At 37.0% G+C, this 24,310-nt stretch overlaps 1 protein-coding gene across 5 annotated transcripts in view; it reads right to left on the bottom strand.

The window, feature by feature from the left end:
- The window catches only part of ANKIB1 (ankyrin repeat and IBR domain containing 1), a 171,081-nt gene that overhangs the window by 68,154 nt on the left and 78,617 nt on the right, over window positions 1–24,310 (bottom strand). For 3 of the 5 annotated variants that reach the window (XM_033194801.1, XM_033194804.1, XM_033194803.1), the window contains 2 exons: window positions 12,709–12,891; window positions 4,036–4,153 (listed from right to left, as the gene is read on the bottom strand). In XM_033194801.1, the coding sequence (XP_033050692.1) occupies window positions 4,036–4,153; window positions 12,709–12,891 (301 nt within the window). Of the gene's footprint in view, window positions 1–4,035; window positions 4,154–5,388; window positions 5,503–12,708; window positions 12,892–24,310 lie in introns of those variants that run through there. The other 2 variants (XM_033194806.1, XM_033194805.1) reach the window with 2 other exon arrangements.

The raw sequence follows: 24,310 nt of genomic DNA, 5'->3' as shown, positions 1-24,310 counted from the left end.
CAGAGAAGAGATGCTCACTTGAAAACCTAAATTAGCCTCTATTTTATGCCCTAATAGAGGAATGAAATACAGAACAATGCTTTAGTAAGTTATCAATGCCAAGTATGAAAATTTATTTGGGTTTCATCTTACTGTAAAACAATTAATTTAGGGAAATATCAATAGAGTAAAAATGGAGTTGATAATTTCATAATATTTAATGATACAATGTGTTAAAAAATAGGGATAAAATGTTTCTTTTAATTATGGTGAAATTATAGGTAAAGTTAGATTCTATATGATATAGCTTAAGAGTTATGACACAGTATATGATCTGGCTGAATGTAGAGACCTTTGGCAAAGATGGCTATCTGTACACAAAAATGCTACAGTGTAGAAACATTTTTTTTGTTTGCAGTTAGGTATGGCCACGTGACAGTGAGGTGTGGCCACATGACTGAATTCTGCTCAATGAATGAAACATGTGCAGGAGTGACATATGCCACTTCTAGGAGTGGCTCATAAAACTTCCCACAATTGTTCCTTCATGCTCTTTTCTCTTTCTGACTAGCTGGCTGTAACTAGTAGGCCTAGATAACCCCCAGGACAACCTCAGAAGTGATGCTGTTGGCCAGGCATGGTAGCTCATGCCTGTAATCCCAACATTTTGGGAGGCCAAGGCGGGCAGATCACTTGAGGTCAGGAGTTCCAGACCAGCCTGGCTAAACCCCATCTGGTGAAACCCCATCTCTACTAAAAATATAAAAATTAGCCAGGCATTGTGGTGTGCACCTGTGGTCCCAGCTACTCGGGAGGCTGAGGCAAGAGAATCGCTTGAACCCAGGAGGCGGAGGTTGCAGTAAGCCAAGATCGCACCACTGCACTCCAGCCTGGGTTGACAGAGTTAGACTGTCTCAAAAAAAAAAAAAAGTGATGTTGTTTAAGATGACAACGTTCCAGTCAGTCAGAGTCCCTAACCAGAGTCCACATCCTACCTAATCTAAATGAAAATGCTTTGGACTATTACATGATTAAGAAACTTTTACTGTATTTAATCCTACATTTTTGTTTCAGCAGCAGCCTACCCTAACCAGTAACTATGACGCGGTGGCTCCCCGCTGATGAACAGCTTCTACTTTTCTGCCAGCTCTACACTATATTTAAATGCATACCTTGCATTTTAAAAATCTCAAGCAAAGGACAGAGTATACCTTCTGGTGCTATGAACCCTAACATAGGTATTTTGTGTTTCTGTACAAGTTTTTTACATTATGACTATTAAGCATTATTATGGGCTAAAACGAAAATATTTTGTTTTTAAAAACTATTCAGAATTTCTAAATTTAATTTTTTTACTCAGGTCTAAAATTTTTTCTATAGAATTTACTTTGAAGTTTATAAACATGGCAATAAAAACATAATTTTATAACAAAAACACCGATTTTCAAAAAACATAAAAATAACATTTTTGGCATATTATCTATTCATTCCAAAACTATTTTCTGAGTGATTTATATATATTAGGTATTATGGAAACAAAAAAAAAATTAAAAGCTGCCATTTCAAGGAGCTTCAAGGATAATACATAAGAAGCAAATAAAGAGATTATAATATTCCATTCTAAGTGTATGACACATATATGCATGGGATAAAATGGAATAGACCCATTATATGGGTCCCAGTTGAGACTTTGGAAGACACACTTAGGAAAGGTTTTCTAGAAGAAATGATTTCTAAGGACAAGTTGAAGTGGGAAAGGCAAAGAAATGGGAAGACTGACAGTCCAGGTAAAGAACTTTATGTGTCATAAAGTCTACTAAAAATTTTGGATGAGTTTAAGTCTGTAGCGAGCCAGTGAAGGGTTTTCAGCAGGGGAATGACATGCTCAGGTTTCCATTTTAAAAGAACACAATAGTGGTGGTATGAGAAACTAGTTGGGTGAAAGAAGAATGGTAAAACTGGAGACTAGGACTCTGGGCACCTGAATTTAGATGAAAAGTAACGAAAGCCTTAACAGTGGCAGTGGGAATTGAAAGAGCTAGGGAGGGTGAGGGGAGGCTGAAAGATATTTAGAAAGAGAAATAATGGGACTGTGGCCAAATATAATAGAGACAGAGGACTAAAATATGACTTTCAAGTTTCTGGCTAGGAAAATTAGGTGAATATTGCTGCCCACTAATCAACACAATGGGAGAAATGATGAGTCTAGCTGTGATCATCCGTAGATAGCGAGAAATAATAAACAGGCTTTTAGAAATACAGTAGAATACTTGATTAAAGTCAGATTGTAGACATAATCTTTATTGTTTAGGTGGTTTTTGAAGCCTAACAAATTTTTTTACGAGACAAATGTGCACAGCAATGTTTCTCAGAGAAGAGTCCACTTGGGAGGCTTGTTCACAACACGTATTTTTAGGCCTTACACTAGATCTTATGACTTAGATTCTCTAGGGTTATTCCTAGGAATCTACATTTATTTTCCCAGGCAATTCTTATTTACATTAAAATTTAAGAGCTACAGGTATGTAAGGTGAGAAAAGAATGGCAATTGTAGAACTGTGGGAAACATCAATATTGAAGGTAGGCTGGGTGTGGGGTCTCACGCCTGTAATCCCAGCACTTTGGGAGGGCGAGGCAGGTAGATCACCTGGATTGGGAGTTCGAGACCAGCCTGGCCACATGATGGAACCTTGTCTCTACTAAAAATACAAAAATTAGCCGGGCATGGTGGTGTGCACCTGTAATCCCAGCTACTCAGGAGGCTGAGGCATGAGAATCGCTTGAACTGGATGGCAGAGGTTGCAGTGAGCCAAGATCACACTACTGCACTCCAGCCTGGGCAACAGAGCAAGACTCTGTCTCAAAAAAAAAAAAAGTGTGTTTGTGTGTGTGTGTGTCTATATATACATATTATATATAAAATATATAATACATATATTCCATATACTTTTTTTGGTAGTGATTCTGGAGAGTTATATACCACATTATTAACAGTGGTGATCAACGAATGATAAAATAGGGAGTTTAAAATTTTCTTCTGATCAAAAGATTATATAAAAATTTTGGAAGGTGGCATTCTATTTTAGTATAGATGATAAAGATTTATAGTTATTTTACCTATAAATCTATAACTATAAATCTTTAACTATAAAGATTTTTAACTATAAATCTTTATCAGGGCCTCAAAATGACTAGAATAGAAATTTATCTAGGGCCTCAAAATGACTGGAATAGAATAGCCATTTACTTTTCTTTTTAAATGTATTTTTAGTTTTTATTTTTTAAATTCTGCATTTACCTTTATCTTTATAAGAATATTTTTAAACCAGAAAATATTTTTCTTTGAAACCAGCCAAAATGTCAAATATCATGTGGGCAATGACAGAAGCCAACCCAGCATGTGAGAGCTCCCAGAATGCCTGTCACAAAGATTACAGAGAACTTAAAACAAACTAAGTACTTAGGAAAATTTTGTTCCACAAACTTAGTTATGTCTAAAAAAAAACAAAACAAAGCAAAATAAAACAAAAAACAAGAAAACCACCCTTAAAAGGGACAATATATTTTCAAGGTGACCCTTTAACTTCACTTTGTGACTTCATGGGGAGAAACAGCTACTACATAAAATAAATACAACTGACAATACAAACAGCACAATTCTTAGGTATATAATTGAACTACCATAATTTTATACTTGAATGACTTCAGCAAAAATTAATATCAAAACCAGGGCTAGGACTATGGATTTCAATAGTCATTCAATCTCATTCAAATTAGACATATTTCTAAAATTAGACAATCTATAATTTGCTTTAGTAGCTCAATTTCTAAAAAGAATTTTCCAATGTCTCCTCTTAGATATATGCCAGTTTATACTTCAACATACAAGATGTTATGAAGAACTGAGTATAGAAGTAACAACTGCACAAAACACAACTTAGGCTTTTTTAACAAACCATTTTGTTCTATATCATGTACAAAAATAGCCCTTTTAAAAACTCAGAAGTTTCAAAAGTTACTTATGTTGTCAGAAGCATAAGACATTTCTTTCATTACCATGAGCTCGAAGTAAAGCTTCAGCAGTAAAGAGAGGAGCCTGAAGCATGTCTGCAGTTTCCACAATAAGCATATCTTTTAGTCTACGAAGATCCTGAGGCCTTAATCCTTCATATGGCTTTGAAAAGAAAAAAAAAATAAAGTTAAATGGGCATTTTACTCATAGGAAGTATCAAAATGCCTATAAACAATATATAGTCAGTACTATGTATCCACAGTTCTGCATTCCATGAATTGGATCAACTGTGGATTGAAAACATTTGGGGAAAAAAAAATGGTTGTGTCTATACTAAACATGCACAGACTTTTTTTTGGTCATTATTCCTTAAATAACACAGTATAACAACTAATTACATGTTATTTGCATTGTATTAGTTATTATAACTAACCTAAAGATGATTTAAAGTATATGGGAGAATGTGCATACATTATATGCAAATACTACCCATTTTATATAAGGGACTTGAGTTCTGTGGGTTTTGGTATCCATGACGGTCCTGGGTCCTGAAACCAATCCCCACGGATACAGAGGGATGACTGTACATGATTATCATTTAAAATCTTCCTATTTAAATTTGGTTATTAAAGTTCAAAAGGCTTTTTTAATGCTCCACTGTCATGGACTTTAAACTGCCCTTTCACAAGTCTCTTTTATGCTATAAAACAGATGCTGGGACTCATGTACCTTATTATTCTAAAAATAAAATATCATAAGGGCAAGACCATCTTATCTTACAGTTTTAAAATTTTGGATTATACAAAAAGTATGAGAAATAAAACACTACAATTCCACCATTGAGCAATAATTATTCAAGTTCTTGGGTACTATTGTCCAGTCTGTTCTTTCTGCAAATCAACTGAGTACGAATATATATGTTCATTTAGGCACAGTTTTGGGTATCCTATCAACATAAAAGAAATGGAGCAGAACTTGGTGAATGCCCACAGTCTCAGCTACTAGGGAGGCTGAGAAGTGGGAGGATCACTTGAGCCCAGGAGTTTGATGCTATAGTGTGCTATAAGCATGCCGGTGAATAGCCACTGCAGTCTAGCCTGGGCAACATAGTAAGACCTTTTTGTTTTTTTTAAAGGAAAGTTAATCAAAACTTTTCTATATAGGAATACTATTAAGTAAGAGAGAAAGAAGCACTGCAATTTCATCCAAATTATCCTTTAAAAAGCCCCAAACTATCACATACAATTTGCTTCTAAGCTAATTTATGAAACATGAGTTCCCCTACAAAAACTTAGTAAATGCTTTAATGGTTAAATTAGTACTACCCATTCCAGTACAGAAGTCATACATTGCTTCTAGAAAATGTATTCCAAATCCAGACTTGGGATTCTAGGTACCTCTCCTTGCCTCAGCAATGACAGTGAATATTTCCTGATACTCCCAATGGTGGCAACTGCATACTTCCTGGTCTTATATTGTAAATGTTCTTTTTCAGGTTAGCCATCATTCGACTTCATTTACGTTGAACCAAATAGGGAGAGAGAAAATGGTGAATTTAATCATGATTCTCCAGACCAGTGTTATCTAGAGAATGACAGTGCAAGTAACGTATAGGAGAAAATTAGCTTTGCTTGCAATTCTGACATAATGTATCTGAAGATTTAATTTTAGGTAAATTAAGAAAGAAGGGATAATATGAAACAATCTGCCTAGATCCAGTTTTTTTAAATGCATGCAGTTTTAAACTTCAATAGGTAACAGTGGAAGAAAAATAATTCTTAAAGGATAAAGACACACTGCCTTCATGAACATATATGCACTCTGAATCTTCACAACAGAACTGTAATTAGGTCATGTGAAGCATTTTAATACATTGCTCAGTCCCAAGTGGGCACTACTTCTCTCTTCTGCAAGACAGATTAAAATGAAGGTGCCTTTCTCTTTCCTGTTGCAAAGATAAACTGCTTCTATTTTCAGACTAAACAAACCAGCAACAACCTTCAAAGCAGTCAGTACTGACATAAAGAAAAAGAAAAACTAAATTTAAAAGAAACATGAATAAAATTACCTCTTTTGCATCAGTGCATACTACTGCTACCAAAAGACCACTGAAAAATTGTGAAACAGCCTATTATACAAACTGCACTACCTTCATATTATTATAATAGTTCTCTTCAAAAATTATTTCAGAAAGGTTGTCACGTAAAGGTGTTATGAAAGTATTTGTTCTTATTTTTTTCACAAGGAAAATAGCCTCCCCTCCCTATCGGTAAAACATGTTTATTGCTAAAAGGAAAAAAAAGAATAGGCACTTATTTACCCAAAAGTATCTGTAACTGTTAAAAATTTAAAAGATGTTTAGATGCTCAGGGAGAAAGGATATTTCTAATTCCCCTTAATAGCAATCTCTCATTAGCTGATCCATGAGCTTAGCTTGGGAGGGAGGGCGGAAAAAATAGCCAGGAAAATTTTTAGGATTCTTTGACCCTTCCCTTCATTTCCGCTTCCTCTCTCTTTATTCAGCAGTTCTTGCCTGTGCATGAAGACCTAGGCCACCCTGAACTGTACTCTGAAATGACAGGAAGCCAGCAGCTTCTGCAGAGCAGAGGAGGTTAAACCTGCTAACTAATGTAGTCAGCAATGTCCAGCATGAGTTTCTTGCCAGAAAAAGAACGTTGTGCCTTTTAAAGTTATATAGACTAAGAGAGGGGAAGGGAAGGATGATTCTTTAGATGGGCTTTCATAGCAGCATATTGCCCACTTTTCCCTTCATATATTTGGATGTAGCCGCACAGTCCTACTCCTACAGAATCTGACCCCAACCTAGGTCTAATACTCGCTAATTTTTCTATTCTCCCTTTGGTGTTTAAATAAATTGAACACACTCTTCCTAGCCATCACTTAAATACCTCATTTAAGAAATCTCTTTATAGCAGTTCCTACTCTCCAAAATTACATGTTCACTTACTTTTAAACTTATTTGTGTGTTTCTCTCTCCCTGTTGGAATGTAAACACCTAGAATGTAGTCACTTATCTCTGTTCCTCCAAGCATCTAAAACAGCGTCTAGCAGTCACTCAGTTTTGTTGAATGATGGGAATAAGAAGTGAATTTTACCAATTTATAATTTAATTATTTGGAAGAAAAGACTAAATTAAGAAGTTATAGAAATATATTATACACTGTCCACATCATTAACTAAATTAAAACTCAGCTGAAACATACATTTCACCTTCAGAACATAAATTTTTAAAAGTACCTAAATATATGACTTAATGCAATCGCACAGCAGGCCATGTAAAATCACTAGCATAAGCAAAATAATCCAGAAGTCAACCAGGGTCAAAGTAGAAGGTACAAATATAAGTTTTTTTTTTTTTTTTTTTTGAGATGGAGTCTCGCTCTGTCGCCCAGGCTGGAGTGCAGTGGCTGGATCTCAGCTCACTGCAAGCTCCGCCTCCTGGGTTTATGCCATTCTCCTGCCTCAGCCTCCCGAGTAGCTGGGACTACAGGCGTCCGCCACCTCGCCTGGCTAGTTTTTTGTATTTTTTAGTAGAGACGGGGTTTCACCGTGTTAGCCAGGATGGTCTCGATCTCCTGACCTTGTGATCCGCCCGTCTCGGCCTCCCAAAATGCTGGGATTACAGGCTTGAGCCACTGCACCTGGCCCAAATATAAGTTTTAAAGAAAGCACTGACATTTTTAAAAATTCAAGGGGGCTTGGTGTGGTGGCTCACACCTGTAATCCCAGCACTTTGGGAGGCTGAGGTGGGTGGATCATTTGAGGTCAGGAGTTCAAGACCAGCATGGTCAATACTGTAAAACCCTGTCTCTACTAAAAATACAAAAATTAGCCAGGTGTGGCAGTGGGTGCCTGTAATCCCAGCTACCTGGGAGGCTGAGGCAGGAAAATCACTTGAACCCGGGAGGCGGAGGTTGCAGTGAGCTGAGATCACACTACTGTACTACAGCCTGGGCAACAGAGTGAGACTCTTTCTCAAATAAAAAATAATTTTAAAAAATTCAGGTAAAACTCATAACATAAAATTAACCATTTTAAGCCATACAATTCAGCAACATCTAGAACACTTTCAGTGTTGTACAATCACCTTTATCTAGTTTCAAAACATTTCCATCATTCCAAAAGAACGTCCTATAAACATTAAGCAGTCACTCCTTATCTTCCCTGCCCCCAGTTCTTGGCATTTTAGTTTTCTCTCTCCTTATTCAGCTGTTCTTGCCTGAGCATCACAGGATGCCAGCAGCTCCTGCAGAACACAGTAGGTTAAACCTGCTAACCAGGTAGCCAGCTAAGGCAATGTCCAGCATATGAGTTCTGTTTCTATGGCTTTTATCTGTTTGGATCTTTCATATAAATGGAATCATCCAAATCTGACCTTTTGTGTCTGGCTTCTGACACTTAGCATAATGTTTTTGAGGTTGATCCATATTATATACAGCATGTATTAGTAGTTCATTCCTTTTTATGGCTGAGCTATATTCTATTGTGTGTATATCTCACATTTTGTTTACCCATTCATTAGTTGATAAACATTTGAGCTGTTTTCACCTTTTGGCTATTATAAATAGTACTGCTGTAAACATCCAGGTAATATAGGCATTTATTTGAGTATGAAAGTATTACTCTTTACATTGTGAAAATAGTAGACAAAACAAATCCAATATGCGTTGAAAAATCTACCAAACTAGAAAAATACAGGGACATGTGATCATAGTATTAGCAAGTCACAAATTCAGAAGACAAAAAAGGAAAAAAATTTATACCTCTGAATACCATATAAGTAAAAAACTTAGGATATGGAAAAATACACAAAGTTCTCTTAGAAAGCATTAAGAAAACATACTTCATAGAAAATGCACAACCGAACAGTCAATTTACACAATAATCAGAGAAATAAACAAGGTACCATTTATTTGTCCAAACTGGGTAAATAATAATAACAATGATAATATTCAGTGCTAGCAAGAATGTGGAGAAAAGGATTCTCTAATATACTAATGAAATAAAAGTAAATCAATATAATCTTTCTGGACAGTTTAAGAGCATCTGACAAAGTTTAAAATCTTATGACCCATCAAACCAATTTCTAAAGACACATAGGAACTACACTTTTAAAATGTGTATACAATGCAATAATGATGACTATGAAGTAATAATCATGATTACAGCAGCAGACAATTAGCTAATGTTGAAAATGAGTCAGGCACTGGTTGAAGCATATACATATATTAACTCATTAAGGATCACTATAACCCTATGAGGTAGGGACTGTTAACTTCATTTTAAGAAGAGACTGAGGCAGAGAGTTTAAGTAATCTGCTCAAGGTCACACAGTAAGTTAGCCATCAGGCAAAGATATGAACTCAGACAGTCTGGCTCTAGAATCCGTATTTTTAACTACAATAATGGCACAACTGGATAAAGAATATATATATCAGGCAAATATTCACTGTAGCCTTGTTTTTAAAGGTAAAAATATATAAATTACTTAGACGTTTGGCAATAGGTAAATGCTTAAAATATGTATATTATATGTTCTGACTTAGGAGAGATGTTCATGATACATTGTTAAGTTGAAAAAATATAGAATACAATATATGACATGATCTTACTTTTGCATTAAAAATTCAATATACATGTATGTTTGCTTAAGTCTGGTAGTACACATAAGAAACTGTTACCACTTGGGATACAGTCAGGATGAAGAAATTATTTTACATTTTTAGCAATAAATACTCATTACAAATGTCAGGAAATGTATGACAATAGACAAAATAATAATTGTAAAGGAGATTACCTATAATCAAAATGATCGTTTTGGTATACTTCAATATTCTTCTTGTATACAGTCGTTTTTTCCCATAGAATTAGTATCAAACTATTCTGTAACTTTTTTCTTAACATGATATTAGTTATATTAAGTCCATTTAGATCTTAAATCTACTGATAATGCCTACTGTTATTCCCTGATTCAATTATAAATTAAAATAAGACGGTATTTTGGGGAAAAATCTAAATGTCTTACAATTTAATTACAACAATATTATTTCTGGAATATTACTGCTTAAATGTCTTCTGACTAAATGACTATACTAATTATTACAGTAAAAACTTCTGTTTGACTCAAGATAATGGATTGTCAAAAAGAAGGCAACATGGCAAGTGGAAGTTGCTTGGACCTAAAGTCAGAAGAATTAAGTTCAGCTCACTTTGATTCTGGCAAGTTACTCAGTTATTTTCCAGTTTATCTTCCTCATTAAAAAAAGGTGGGGAGGAGAGGACAACTGTCATTCAAGGTTCCCATGTGGATTAAATAACCATGTGAAGGGACAGCAAAATGCTTAGGGCACAGGCCCTCTCTCTTTCTATATGTACTTAATATGAATAAGCTTGTCTATAAAATAACCTAACTACAGAAACAAAAGATTTTTTAAAAAGTAAATTTTAATCCCAACAAACTCAGTTCTTTTGGCCATATGGAGAGTATAAAGCTCCGAAATTGTTGGGAATCCATGGGGAAAATAAACAACATGATCGTATGATTATTTTTCTAAACATGTACAAACCAATAGTTACCTTTTAGAATCAAGTTAGCACTAAACACTGAGGAATCAGAATCCTTTTGGGAGGAAAAAATTTACTGGGTTATAATTTCTTTAAGAAATATCTATAGATGCCTATTTTGTGCAAGCAGTGTTTCAAATACTGAAAATAGTCTGCTGAATAGGCAGATATGGCTCTACCCTTCACAGAGTTGACAGTCTAATAGGAGAGAAAGGCAATAAACAAGTAAACAAATACATAAAATAATCATAGCATGTGATAGGTCCTATGAAAAATAAACAGGGGGTATAAAGTTTCAGATAAGACAGCAAGAATAGGTTTTGAGATCTATTACACAATGGTGACTATAGCCAATAACAATGTATTGTATATTTCAAAATAAGAGTACATTTCAAATGTCTCATCTTAAAAAATGATAGGTGAGTTAGGGATGGATATGTTAATTAGCTTGATTTAATCATTCCACATTGTATATACATACCAAAATACAACACTGTACTCCAAATGTATACAATTATTATTTTTCAATCAAAAATACTACTAATAAAAAAGAATTAAAAACTTAAAATAAAAAGGGCATATAGTAAAGAATAATGGGAAGAGAGGAGACCTATTTTAGAATGAATGGCAAAAAATAGCTGGGAGATTTCAGACGCAGGAAAGAGCAACTGCAAATGCCTTGGTGTAGTCTAGGCATTACAATGACAGCAGTGTTCTGGGGAAAAAAGGTATAGTGGTCAGATCACATAAGGGCTTACATCCGAGCAAACAGTTTGGATTTTATTCTAAGTACAATGAAAAATCATTAAATGATTTAAATGATATGTATAACATTTAAAATGTCATTCTGAATCCTGTGTACGATATGGATTCTAAAGATACAAGAATAGAAGGAAGAAGACCAGTAAGGAAACTATTACAGTAGCTCAGATAAGAAGTGAAGGTGGTGAGCGCCTAGAGAGGTAGGAGTACAGGTTGGGAAGAACAAATTAATTTACGTCGCATTTTTGGAGGTAAAATTGACAGGATTCCCCAACTGTTTGGATGTGATGATTAAGAAAATGTGAGGAATCAAGAATGCTTCCCCCATTTATGCTTGAGCAACTCAGTGGAGAGAGGTAATATTTATTGAGACCGGGAAGACATAAAGGAAAATCAGAAGAGAATGTTGTCCTCAAAGCCTAGAGAAAAGTGTTTCATTAAGAAGGGATTGGTCAATTGCGTCAAGTGCCACTGAGGAATTCAAGTAAGATGAAGGCAGAAAAGTAACACTACTACATTTGGCAACATGTCACTCCATGACGGGGGGCAGTTTCATCAGAGTAGAAGCGAAGAAAGTCATACTGCAGTGGGTTAAAGAGTGAATGGAAGGCGAGGAAGCGGTTCTCTCCTAAGAAGATAAGAGATATGGCGCTACAACTAAAGGGGAAGAGAGACAGGGCTAGGGAAGGGTTGAGTCAATGGCTGCTTTTATGGTTTTTTGTTTGGTTTTTAAGATGGGATCTACCAAAGCAAGTCTGTTGATACGATCAATCCAAAGGAGAAGGTGAGACTGATGAACAGGAGGACTGGAGTCTTGTAGTAGGAAGAGTGGATAGGATTCATACCTCACATCAGCACCTTATTTATAAGTAAACACACTCATATATGACAGACAAAAGACCCATAGCTCCAGGTTTCCTAGATGTTATTATTTATTTTTAAAGTTAGAGACAGGGTCTCACTTTGTCACCAGGTTGGAGTGCCCTGGCATGATCACAGCTCATGGCAGCCTTGAACTCTTGGGCTCAAGAGATCCTCTTGCCTCAGCTTCCTGAGTAGTTAGGACAATGAGTGTTGGCCACCATTCCTGGCAAATTTTTAAGATTTTTTGTAGAGATAAAGTCTTAATATAGCCCAGGCTAGTCTCAGAACTCCAGTGCCTTGGCCTCCCAAAGCACTGGAACTACAGGCATGAGCCACCGTGGTTGGCCTAGATGTATTTTTATACTTTATGGCTATGAAGACAACAGGATATTTAGAATACTGTAAAGAAGAACACACAAACTGAGTTTTAAAGAAGAAAAAAATACAAAACAACATACAATCTAAAATTACATGTAATTTTTTTACTGAGAAAAAAATAAACTGACCTCTCGTTTGTCTAATGCAGCATATTCAGCTTCTATTTCTTCAGCCTCAGGATCCCGTGAGAATACCATTTGAGATTCCAGATTGAGGGCCAAATCTTTGTGGTGTTGCTTTTCAGCACAATCACAAGGAGTATCTTTATTTTCATTCTCAGCAAACAAGTCTCCTCCATGTTTTACTAAAAGCTAGAAAAGTTTTTTTCAAAAACTTGCAACCACAGGTTCAAACAAGTTATTTCATGCTATTTTTAAAACATTAAAAATATAATAAAATTAACACAACAAAAATGCAACAGTATGTACAGTATGCATTTGAAATGACCAAAAAAAAAAGGTATTTAGATATCAGTGGCTTCTGATTTTAAGATTAGTAATTCTTGTTTTTCAGTAATGAGTTTCTCTCGTTGAAAAAAAAATTTTAAAAACCCAAAACCGATTTTTCAAACTTCAGAAATTATTAAGCATTTTGCTTAGTCCAAAAATAAAATTTGAAAAAGTTTATGGTTATTTAGTACTTTAAATTTGTTAATTTCTAATTTCTATAAATCTTTCTTAAACAAGGACACTGCTGATACTGTTAATTTAACTACTAATGTCTGGATGTCCTGGCATGGCAGACAAGTTTCATTCATTATCCAGTGAAACACTGAAATGAAATTAGGACGAGCAAGTCACTGAGGTAAAGCTCTTTTCAATATTCTTCAAAATAAGTAATGGGACTAGCTACTGATAGCCACATTGGGAAGCTAAGTCTATCCATCTCTCTTTGACCCAAAGAAATCCCACCTTTAAAAACACATGGAATAGTGATTTGACTTGTTTAGTAATGAGGTTTCTGCTAGCTTTACAGAAATTAAGTTTGTTGTTATTAAGGGCTATAGGTACAAGATTCCTATCTTGTGTCTGCAAAGACATTAAGAAGGGCATGAATGCCAGGATAGCCATATCTAGGACAACTCTAATGGACAGCCTGACAGTCACAGGATTATTTTTGTTTTTGTTTTTGAGACAGAGTTTCGATCTGTCACCCAGACTGGAGTGTAATGGCATGATCCTGGTTCACTGCAACCTGGGTTCAAGTGATTCTCCTGCCTCAGCCTCCCAAGTAGCAGGGATTACAGGTGCCCGCCACCATGCCCAGCTAATTTTTGTATTTTTAGTAGAGATGGGGTTTCACCATGTTGCTTAGGCTAGTCTTGAACTCTTGACCTCAGGTGATCCACCCACCTTGGCCTCTCAAAATATAGGATTACAGGCGTGGGCCACTGTGCCCGACCATAGGATTCTTTTATAGGATTCGGTCATACTCATAATAATATAGTAACAGTCACTATTTATTGTTTTCTAAACACTTTAAAGCACACACTCTCATTTAATATTAACAACCCCATATAACAGGGGTATTATTGTATCTCAGAATAGTTAAGTAGCTTGACTAACTAAAGTTACCCAGCTAGTAAGCAGTAGAACTGGGATTTGGACATGAGTTTGATCAAGTTTTTAACCATGACTGGAAACTATACTGACTCGTAAGCAGGTAGGCTAAATCGAAGTTAAATGCATTCTGGGTCCATCTTGAAGTTCTGCCCAGACTCTTACTTATGATCTAAATATTAACACTTTTTAGAGATTTTCATTTCGCATGAGTTAATCAAAATGGTAGTTTCTTTTTATTTTCTTCCAAATAATTTTATCTTCTTTCCCTCCTCAACAAAGACACAACCTTCCTATAAAGTTCTTCGGAACTGGAATCCTCACGGTTCTCCTACAGTCCTAAGAATCCTCGCAAAACAAGGGTCTTACATCAATGCCAGATCTGGAAGCCATGGACTAACTTGACAAGCCCACTGGATTTGACTTTAGCTTCTTGCTCTAGTCAGAGGTATGCCTTAGAGCTAAGGTGGTTTTTAAGCTGTAAAAATAAGCAAACCAACCAAGACTATGAAATATAGACCTGTGGCCACAAAGCTTAAAACGTTTACGGTCTGGTCCTTTACAGAAAAATGTTTGCTAAGAATGGCTCTAAATTGTCATTCCGGCAGCCACCTTCTAGATTCCAAGGGCAAGGTCTTATCAGCTGCTATTTACCACCTAGTACCTTTTTAGTGCAAGTGTGGTCGGGGGACCAGTAGTATCTCCTGGGAATTTGTTAGAAATGAAGAATCTCAGCCTCATCCCCCAAACCCCTCCAAGCCCAGGCCTCTGAATCAAAATGTCATTCTGTCTCCAAGAGATTCTTTTTGCACATAAATGTTTGAGAAGCAATGAGCCTAAAGTACAACCAAAGTTGCCGTGGAAACTGATAAATTTATATTACCTAATTTATTCAATACTGGGAACTTGTAGTAAATCCAGAGACTTATTATATCCATAGCAGGATCTATTACTGTTTTTACCCTCTCTGTTTCACAGGTTACCAACACCTAAATACAAAATATACTATCTGCTCCTGACTGCTACAGAACTAAAGAGCTGACTTTATTCTTGAGTTCTCTATTTAGAGTCATAGAAAATTATTTCTAAAATGCATGCTGGGATAACTTTCAAAATCAGGATTTGGTTTACTTTGCAACAGATATCACTGCACAAAAAAATAATAAATTTTAGAAAACAAGACAAATCATCTTTAACTTAATGCCCTAGTCTTCCTTAACAAAAGCAAAGACAACAAAATTTAAGAAGTTGTACCCTAACAGAATCTTGGTAAGGTGAACCTTAATAAAAGGATATGCCAGAATGTGGACTTCATTCATTGGGGGGTTAAAAAATGTGTTTGAAGAGGGGATGTGTGAGAAGTCATTGTTGAAGGTAACTGCTGACCATTCTTAGAACTTGAGTGAGAATGACTGGTAAACTATCTTTGCAAGGTGTTCCCTAATGTGTTTGACTGCAGTTGGGGTGAGGGAACCATAAAGATCTGTATCTCATTGCTGCGATTTGGCACCTGTAGAGAAACTCATAATCAATTATGAAATGGGAGGATCCATGTTTGTAGCATTACACTTGGCTATGAAAATCCACCTGTATGTTACCTTGGCATGGAAGACAGCTGACAGCAATAATGCCTGACATTGAGGAGAATGTGTTAAAAAGTACTTCAGCTTGCTGACCTTTAGGGCATAAAGTCAGGAACACCAGTAAGTAAAAAGATGCATTAAGGGGAGATAGCTGCCAAAGTGTTGTGGAATAAACTTGGGTGTCGTACTTTGACAAAATAGGAAGTTATGTCTGGTTCTGAAGAGTACCTTTTAAATGCTTCAACCAAAGCATCCAACTGAGTATCTGCTTTCCCAGTCTCAAATTAGCTAAGGAGGACTTAATAGGAGGACTGAATGTTTTACTTAAATACGGTTTTAAGCCTATCTTGGTGTACATAAAATGTTCTACCTTAAAAGAAACCAAGTTATCATGACTGCAATACTTCTGTTCTTCTATTCTGCTTTTCTTTCCATTCACAGTTCCAGAGGAAGAGGGGTAGGGGGCTTTAAGAGAGGTAACCCCTACTATTCAAGACAAACCCTACCCCATCCCTTTGATCACCCTCTAAATGGGTGGTGACTCTGGATTGACTTACTCAGGATGATAACTTAATCCTGCTATCCTTCTAGTTACTTTCCTAAAAATTTTCTATCTTTCTTGGCCTTCACATTTCTCAAATTAGTTATTGATACCAACCGTCTCTCAATTTCCTCAGCAAATGACTCAATTATGCGCAGGAATCTGACTTCTGCCTGGACTATTTTACTGAAACAATATTCCAGAAAGTCATTAATACCTCTTAACTCTCAAATCCATCAGCGTTTCTCAGTCCCCCAATTCCTTTACTTTTCTGCAGCACATCACATGATTGACCAGCTCCTCTCCTTGAAATTCTTCTCTTGCATCTCTGACATTGTATCATCTTGGTTCTTTTATTTCTCTATTTTTTTGTGTTTCCCTCATAGGCACTACTTCTTGTTCTCATCTCTTTGAACACAGGCATTCTTCAAATTGATGCTGCAACTTTAACTCTGTTATTTTATCTATAACCTAAAGTCTTTTCCTTGCTTCTCTCCTCTATATATTATCCTGCTTTTAATTGTTAACTTTATGTAGATAAACTCAATTCTAAATTCTAAATGAGTGTCTATATTCTTTATTCCCTAACACTTTCGTCGTAATTGTCAACAGCCTGCCTATCATTTCATGTGGATAAGCTAGGATGTCAAAATCCAGCCTTCTAAATGAAAACTCAATACATTCTCCCTTCCTTTCAACCAATTCCTACATTTCACCTCACTTTCCAATGTTTGTTCATTGTTAGCAGGCTTTGAAGTCGTTCGGGCTCAAAACCATGTCCATCTTATTTAAAAATAAAGTTAATTAATTTTACTCTAATTATAGATGTGACAGCAGGTATAGAGAATGTACACAAATAAAAAAAAGAATTATATTATCTAAAGAGAGCTCACTATTGTCAATATTAAACATTATAGAGCCTCCATCCTTTTTTTTTTAACCTTTCTTTCCCTTGCTTTCTTATTATCAACTGACTGAGTCACCAAAGACTAACAGTTCTTCACAATGTCCCTGGCAGATGTCCCTGGCATCTGCCTCATTCTTCCCATCTCCAGTACCACCATACAAACCCAGATGCTTTGTCAGTTCACACCAGAATTAGCGCATTAATCTTCTAACTCCTATCACTCCTTCTAATACATTGGTTCTCAACTTACCAATGTCTGGGGTCCCCTCTCACAAATTTAAATTTTATTAGTCTGAGATTTCTGTGTAGTCACGCTTAGAACTACTGTTCCAGCACACACGTTTTCAAGCTGTGTAAGAATTATCTGGGTAGCCCGATAGTCATATTAGGTGGACCTGGAGAGGGGACTGTAAGATGTATGTAACTTTTTACAGGTGATTCCAATATAGGCAGCCCACAAATTATGCCCCAAGCCAGGGTTCTCAAGCTTTAAATAAGAATCCCTTTGGGATTTTGTCAAACTAGATTCAAATTTGGTTGGTCTTGGATGGAGCTGAGATTTTGCATTTCCAACAAGTTCCCAGGTGATTGATGCCAATGCCAGTCTGAGGATGATTCTTTTGAGTAGCAAGGCTTTAAGAAACACCGCTTTGGAAGCACGCCATTCAAATCTATTGTACATTACAACCATCAGGCTAATCTCATCATATATGCTTTCATAATATCACTCTCTGATTAAAAATTTTTTTTTCGGCCGGGCGCGGTGGCTCAAGCCTGTAATCCCAGCACTTTGGGAGGCCGAGACGGGTGGATCACGAGGTCAGGAGATCGAGACCATCCTGGCTAACACGGTGAAACCCCGTCTCTACTAAAAATACAAAACTAGCCGGGCGAGGTGGCGGGCGCCTGTAGTCCCAGCTACTCGGGAGGCTGAGGCAGGAGAATGGCGTAAACCCGGGAGGCGGAGCTTGCAGTGAGCTGAGATCTGGCCACTGCACTCCAGTCCGGGCGACAGAGCGAGACTCCGCCTCAAAAAAATTTTTTTTTTCTTTTTTTTTTTTTTTGGAGACAGGGTCTCGTTCTGTCACCCAGGCTGGAGTACAGTAGCATGATCACGGCTCACTGCAGCCTCCACTTCCTGGGCTCAAGTGATCCTCCCACCGTAGCCTCCTGAGTAGCTGGGACTACAGGCGTGCACCACCATGACTGGCTAATTTTTTATTTTTAGTAGAAACGAGCTCTCACTCTGTTGCCCAGGCTAATCTTGAACTTTTGGGCTCAAGATATGCTCCCGCCTTGGCCAACCGAAGTGCTGGGATTACAGGTGTGAGCCATCGCACTAGGTCAAAAAATTTTCAATGGCTCAATTTTCTCTAAAGGAAACCCCAAATTCTTAACCTTGGCATTTAGTACTTTCTACTTGGTACATCCTCTATCCTCCTTTAAAGTAATCTGTTTTATTACTTCTCCACAAATATTTCAATCTGCATATGTCTGAGACCTAGAACAGTGCTTCTCAAACTCTGCCATGCAAATAATCACCAGGAGAACTGGCTAAACATTTCTGTAATCTATTCCCAGAGATACAAGTTCAGAATGTGAAGGTCTGGTTGGGCCAATAATTTGTTAATTATAACAAATTGTCAGAACTGATGCTGCAGGTCTGAGAGCCACATTTTGAACAGCCTCCTCCAAATACTTAAACTGAAATATTACCCACTCCAATCTTACTGCTACCCATGAAATCTTCCAGGATATGTAAAACTAAAATTATCTCTCCTTCCCTTCAATACCTGTAACAGTCACTGCCTAGTTAATATAGGCCTTAGCATCATAACATTTGAGGGACAATAATGAGATCACAACTATCTTGATTAAAAATTAGAAAACAGAGGCCTAGACAGGCAAAGTTACTCAGCTGCTGAACCGGGAATATAATTCCTGTATTCTTTAAACAGTTTCAAAACTCTAGGTGCTAAAAACACAATATAATTAGGTAATATTCTTCAGTCTGACCTGTGAATGGTTTTTATGACTTTTCAATGAAATGTGAAATGCTCTGATAGCTGCCAAAGTGTCAAACAGGCCCTGTAGCTGTAAAGAAAAATATGTGACTTACCACCTTTGGTTTTATAGTGACCTCTATTTGATCTGACATGAAGCAGCTACACTTAAAACTCTGAATAAGCAAGTAGGGCACAGGTGAATAGGAAATATCTAAGATAACACTCATTTTAAAAAAATTCTTTTCACAAAGAGTAAAGCACTATCAGAAACATTCCCTGTCACATTCACCATTTACTGAATTACTACTACAGGTTAAGCACTAATGGAAACACAATGAGGCCTAATGACTAGGGTTGCTCTATGGAAGTCTACCAAAGGAAGAAATATCACTGGATGTTTTACTAAGCCATGCTAATAGACCTAACCCACCACCCCACTCAAGTCCATTCCTGTTCCCAAGTAGAAAACAAAAACTCTCAGCAACTAAGAACAGTATATTATTTATTAAATTTCTGTCAGACTTATGTTTTAATGGAGCTTTGTTTTTGTGTACTGAGTATCCATTACATGGTACTTTTTAAGTCCTTTGTATAACTGAAGCTTATAGGACCTGTTACATATTGATAAGGTCATTTTACATATTTAAAATAAGCTTCAAGTATGGAGTCATCTTAGGCCAAATCAAGCCTGCTGCCTGTTTCTGTATAGCCCACAAACTAAAAACAGTTTTTACATTTTCAAATGGTTGAAAAGAACAAACAGAATTATTTCATGACATACAAAAATTATAAGTAATTCAAATGGTGATGTCCATAAATAAAGATTTATTAGAACACTGCCATTCTCTTTTGTTTCTGTATTGTCTGTGGCTGCTTTCAGGGTACAACGTCAGAGTTGCCTAAAATATTTACTTTCTGGGCTTTCACAGAAAAAAGTTTGCTGACCTGTAAATAATTTTTAGAATATTAAATAAAATTAGAATTTTAGGTGCTTTATTTATAGTCTGTCCTTAATAAATATTTATCATATAAGCATTTCCAATTTTCAAACAATTGTAGACTATTCCTGTGTTATTTTTATCTCACAAATAATTTAGAATGATTAATTTGTGAAACTCCAGGATTTTCTGTGTAAGGGAGTTCTGAAAAATATGCCAAAGTGAGGATTCAACACAAAGCACTTGGTGTTAGAAAGTGGCCACAGAAGTAAACAGAGGAACTGGTCCAAAGAGACAGAGGTCTACTCTGCCATGGTATTATGAGTCTGATGTAATTAAAAAAAAAAGAGGGAGATCCAAGGTAAGTGCAGGTATCAATACTGGATAAGGAGATAATGGCAGCATCATTAATAGAATCTAGAGTCAAGAATCAAGCACTAGTGAAGTCTCTACTGGGTAGAAAAGAAGATAGTACACTTTTTAAAATGCTGAATTTGACAGATTGCTGGATATCCATATGAGGAAGTCAACCAGGCAACAATATAGCATGAAGAAGTTCAGAGAAGTCAGGTCTAGGCATCAGTGACACAGATAACTAATGCAACTCTCTACATACCGTGTGATACCTTCACACCTGCAGGTTCCCTGAAGAACTCTATAATTAAGGGGTTTTAATTTTATGTTCTCTGTGTGTGTGTGTGTGGGAGCACTTATTACAGAACATAATTATTACAGGGAGATGGGGAAGTTTTAAAATAAATATTTTATTTCTTTTTTTTTTTTTTTGAGGCGGAGTCTCGCTCTGTCGCCAGGGCTAGAGTGCAGTGGCCGGATCTCAGCTCACTGCAAGCTCCGCCTCCCGGGTTTACGCCATTCTCCTGCCTCAGCCTCCCGAGTAGCTGGGACTACAGGCGCCCGCCACCTCACCCGGCTAGTTTTTGTATTTTTAGTAGAGACGGGGTTTCACCGTGTTAGCCAGTATGGTCTCGATCTCCTGACCTCGTGATCCGCCCGTCTCGGCCTCCCAAAGTGCTGGGATTACAGGCTTGAGCCACCGCGCCCGGCCATAAATATTTTATTTCTATGGTACAAACTAATGAGCTATAAGAAACTGTTTAAATTATTAAATGCCAACGATGACTTCATCATCTCTATCCTTAAATAAATATACCAGGGAGAAAAACATTTTCAGCAACTAGAGAAGATATACTTCCACAGATGTAGTTAAGAAACAGGTTGGCCCTAACAATGGGAAAAAAGATAATCTCTTTGATCTTAAAGGCTAGACACTAAAAATGGGATATATTTTACTGCAATAACAGGCTAACAGAGAATTTGTGTTAAAAGGAATCTTCTAAATAAATTTGAGATCATCTATTCCAACCAATCAAGAGGAAACTATTACAGTAGCTGAGTGACACATGCAAGGTTCCACAGACTGTTACTCTGAGGACCAAGACTACAAATCAATGCTCCCTCCACCATATAATCTCTTAGTCTTATGAAACATTAATAAATATCTGATGACATTCTTTCACTCAACCCAAACCTTTATATCATGCTTAGTACCAATGAGCACTATAAACATTAGAAAGCATTATACAAATGTTAGTTATTATAACTATTATTCTTATAGCCAATGACTAAAAGTAATGATATAAAGAAATAAGTTTAGAAAAAAAAAATTTTAATTAACCATGATAGTAAACTTTGTTTTTTTTTTTTTTTTTTTTTTTTTGAGACGGAGTCTCTCTCTGTCGCCCAAGCTGGAGTGCAGTGACCGGATCTCAGCTCATTGCAAGTTCTGCCTCCCGGGTTCACGCCATTCTCCTGCCTCAGCCTCCCGAGTAGCTGGGACTACAGGCGCCTGCCACCTCGCCCGGCTAGTTTTTTGTACTTTTTAGTAGAGACGGGGTTTCACCGTGTTAGCCAGGATGGTCTCGATCTTCCGACCTTGTGATCCGCCCGCCTCGGCCTCCCAAAGTGCTGGGACTACAGGCTTGAGCCACCGCGCCCGGCCGATAGTAAACTTTGTAAGAGACATCTAAGCCTTTCCTGTTCATCATAGTAGTATGATACCACCTGAAAATAACTAGAGACTCATACTAAGAGTTAAGTTGTACAGTTAAACAGGTTACATATTTTAATGTATAGTCAGCCCTCTCTATCTGTTGTTTCCACATCCTTAGATTCCACATCCCTGGATTCAACCAAAAGCAGGTAAAAAATATTTGGAAAACAAATAGGGATGGTTGTGTCTATACTGAACATCCATGTTTTTTTCTTGTCATTATTCCCTAATGACACTTATATTGTACTAGGTATTATACATAATCTAGAGACAATTTAAAGTGTAAGGAGGATGTGTGTAGGTTATATGCAAATACTGTGCCATTTTCTATAAGGGATTTGAGCATCTGTGGATTTTCGTATCTGTAGAGAGTCCTGGAACAAATCTCCCTTGGATACCAAGTGATAACTGTATTTATTGTATGAACTTATACAAGAAAAAAAAATAAGGCATCTGGAAATAGTTAATATATGCTTCCCTGAGAAACTCTTCTGGTTTAATTAGCAGTATACATAATAAAAAATAATTAAGGGCCTAAGGCTGGACAAGAGTATATATAATCAAGTATATATAAGAGATTAAAGATAAGCTTTATCTGAATAAAATATGCTGAAATGTTATAAAAACTAGAATAAATATAAGGTATTTATAGGGCTACTTTTAGAATGTTTTATATTTAATATTAAGTCAAGGAGCTCTTCTAAATACAGAAAATGAAAACAGTCATCAAATGTTGTGGTATATGTGATGTGATATGCTGATAGGTCAAAAAGTTAAAGCACACACACACATTCACATGCTCACGCATACATAAGCAAATTGTCAGGCCTGCCAGATAGTACAGTATAAACCTGGCACTAATTTCTTTCACTGAGCAAAAAATAACGCTGGTAAAAACACCACTCTCAATTCTTTGAACAATTTAGTAAGTATGTCATTGTCAACATACTTAAAAATCAACAACTACTAAAGCAATGCTTACAAAGTTGGAAGCGAGATATTAAAGCATTTAATATAATATATATTAAATATATATACATATATATATTTTTTTTTTTTTTTTTGTTGAGACGGAGTCTCGCTCTGTCGCCCAGGCTGGAGTGCAGTGGCCGGATCTCAGCTCACTGTAAGCTCCACCTCCCGGGTTTACGCCATTCTCTCGCCTCAGCCTCCCAAGTAGCTGGGACTACAGGCGCCCGCCATCTCGCCCGGCTAATTTTTTTTTGTATTTTTTTTAGTAGAGACGGGGTTTCACCGTGTTAGCCAGGATGGTCTCGATCTCCTGACCTCGTGATCCGCCCGTCTCGGCCTCCCAAAGTGCTGGGATTACAGGCTTGAGCCACCGCGCCCGGCCTATATACATATATTTTTTTTAAGATGGGAGTCTCGCTCTGTTGCCCAGGCTGGAGTGCAGTGGTGCCATCTTGACTCACTGCAACCTCTGCCTCCTATGTTCAGGCAATTCTCCTGCCTCAGCCTCCTAAGCAGCTGGGACTACAGGCGCCTGCCACCACGCCTAGCTAATTTTTATATATTTAGTAGAGACGGGGTTTCACTGTATTGGCCAGGCTGGTCTTGAACTCCTGACCTTGTGATCTGCCAGACTTGGCCTCCGAAAGTGTTGGGATTACAGGCATGAGCCACCACACCCGGCCTATTTAAAATATTTAAGAGCATTATTGCTACTATCCAGAAAAATCTACTTTCTACTCCTGTCCATTTGAGAAATATGATGCAGTCCCATCAATAATGGTGAGTCATTATAGCAGGAATTCTTCCACAATAGGTAAACATAGGACAATGTACAGAGAAGCTTGTGTAAAAAGCCTCAGGAATTCTGCTATTAGTCCCCTACCCTCCAAATCCTAGGAGATTCCTCCACCACAGTGAATCAATGTTAGAAAACATCGTGGCTAGGTTTGGTGGCATGTGGGTACCTGTAGTCCTAGCTACTCCAGAAGATGAGGCAGGGAGATCGCTGAACCCCAGGAGTTTGAGACCAGCCTGGACAACATAGAGAGACCCTATCTCTTAAAACAAACAAACAAAAAGCATTGCTTGAAAAATAGTTTCAAGTTAATGACCATCACTAACTAATGGGTAAAGGTTACACAAACTCAATGAA

Source organism: Trachypithecus francoisi, unplaced genomic scaffold (genome assembly GCF_009764315.1).
Source record: "Trachypithecus francoisi isolate TF-2019V2 unplaced genomic scaffold, Tfra_2.0 Lachesis_group4, whole genome shotgun sequence".
Taxonomy (NCBI): domain Eukaryota; kingdom Metazoa; phylum Chordata; class Mammalia; order Primates; family Cercopithecidae; genus Trachypithecus; species Trachypithecus francoisi.
This window is presented reverse-complemented; position numbering and strand designations above follow the sequence as displayed.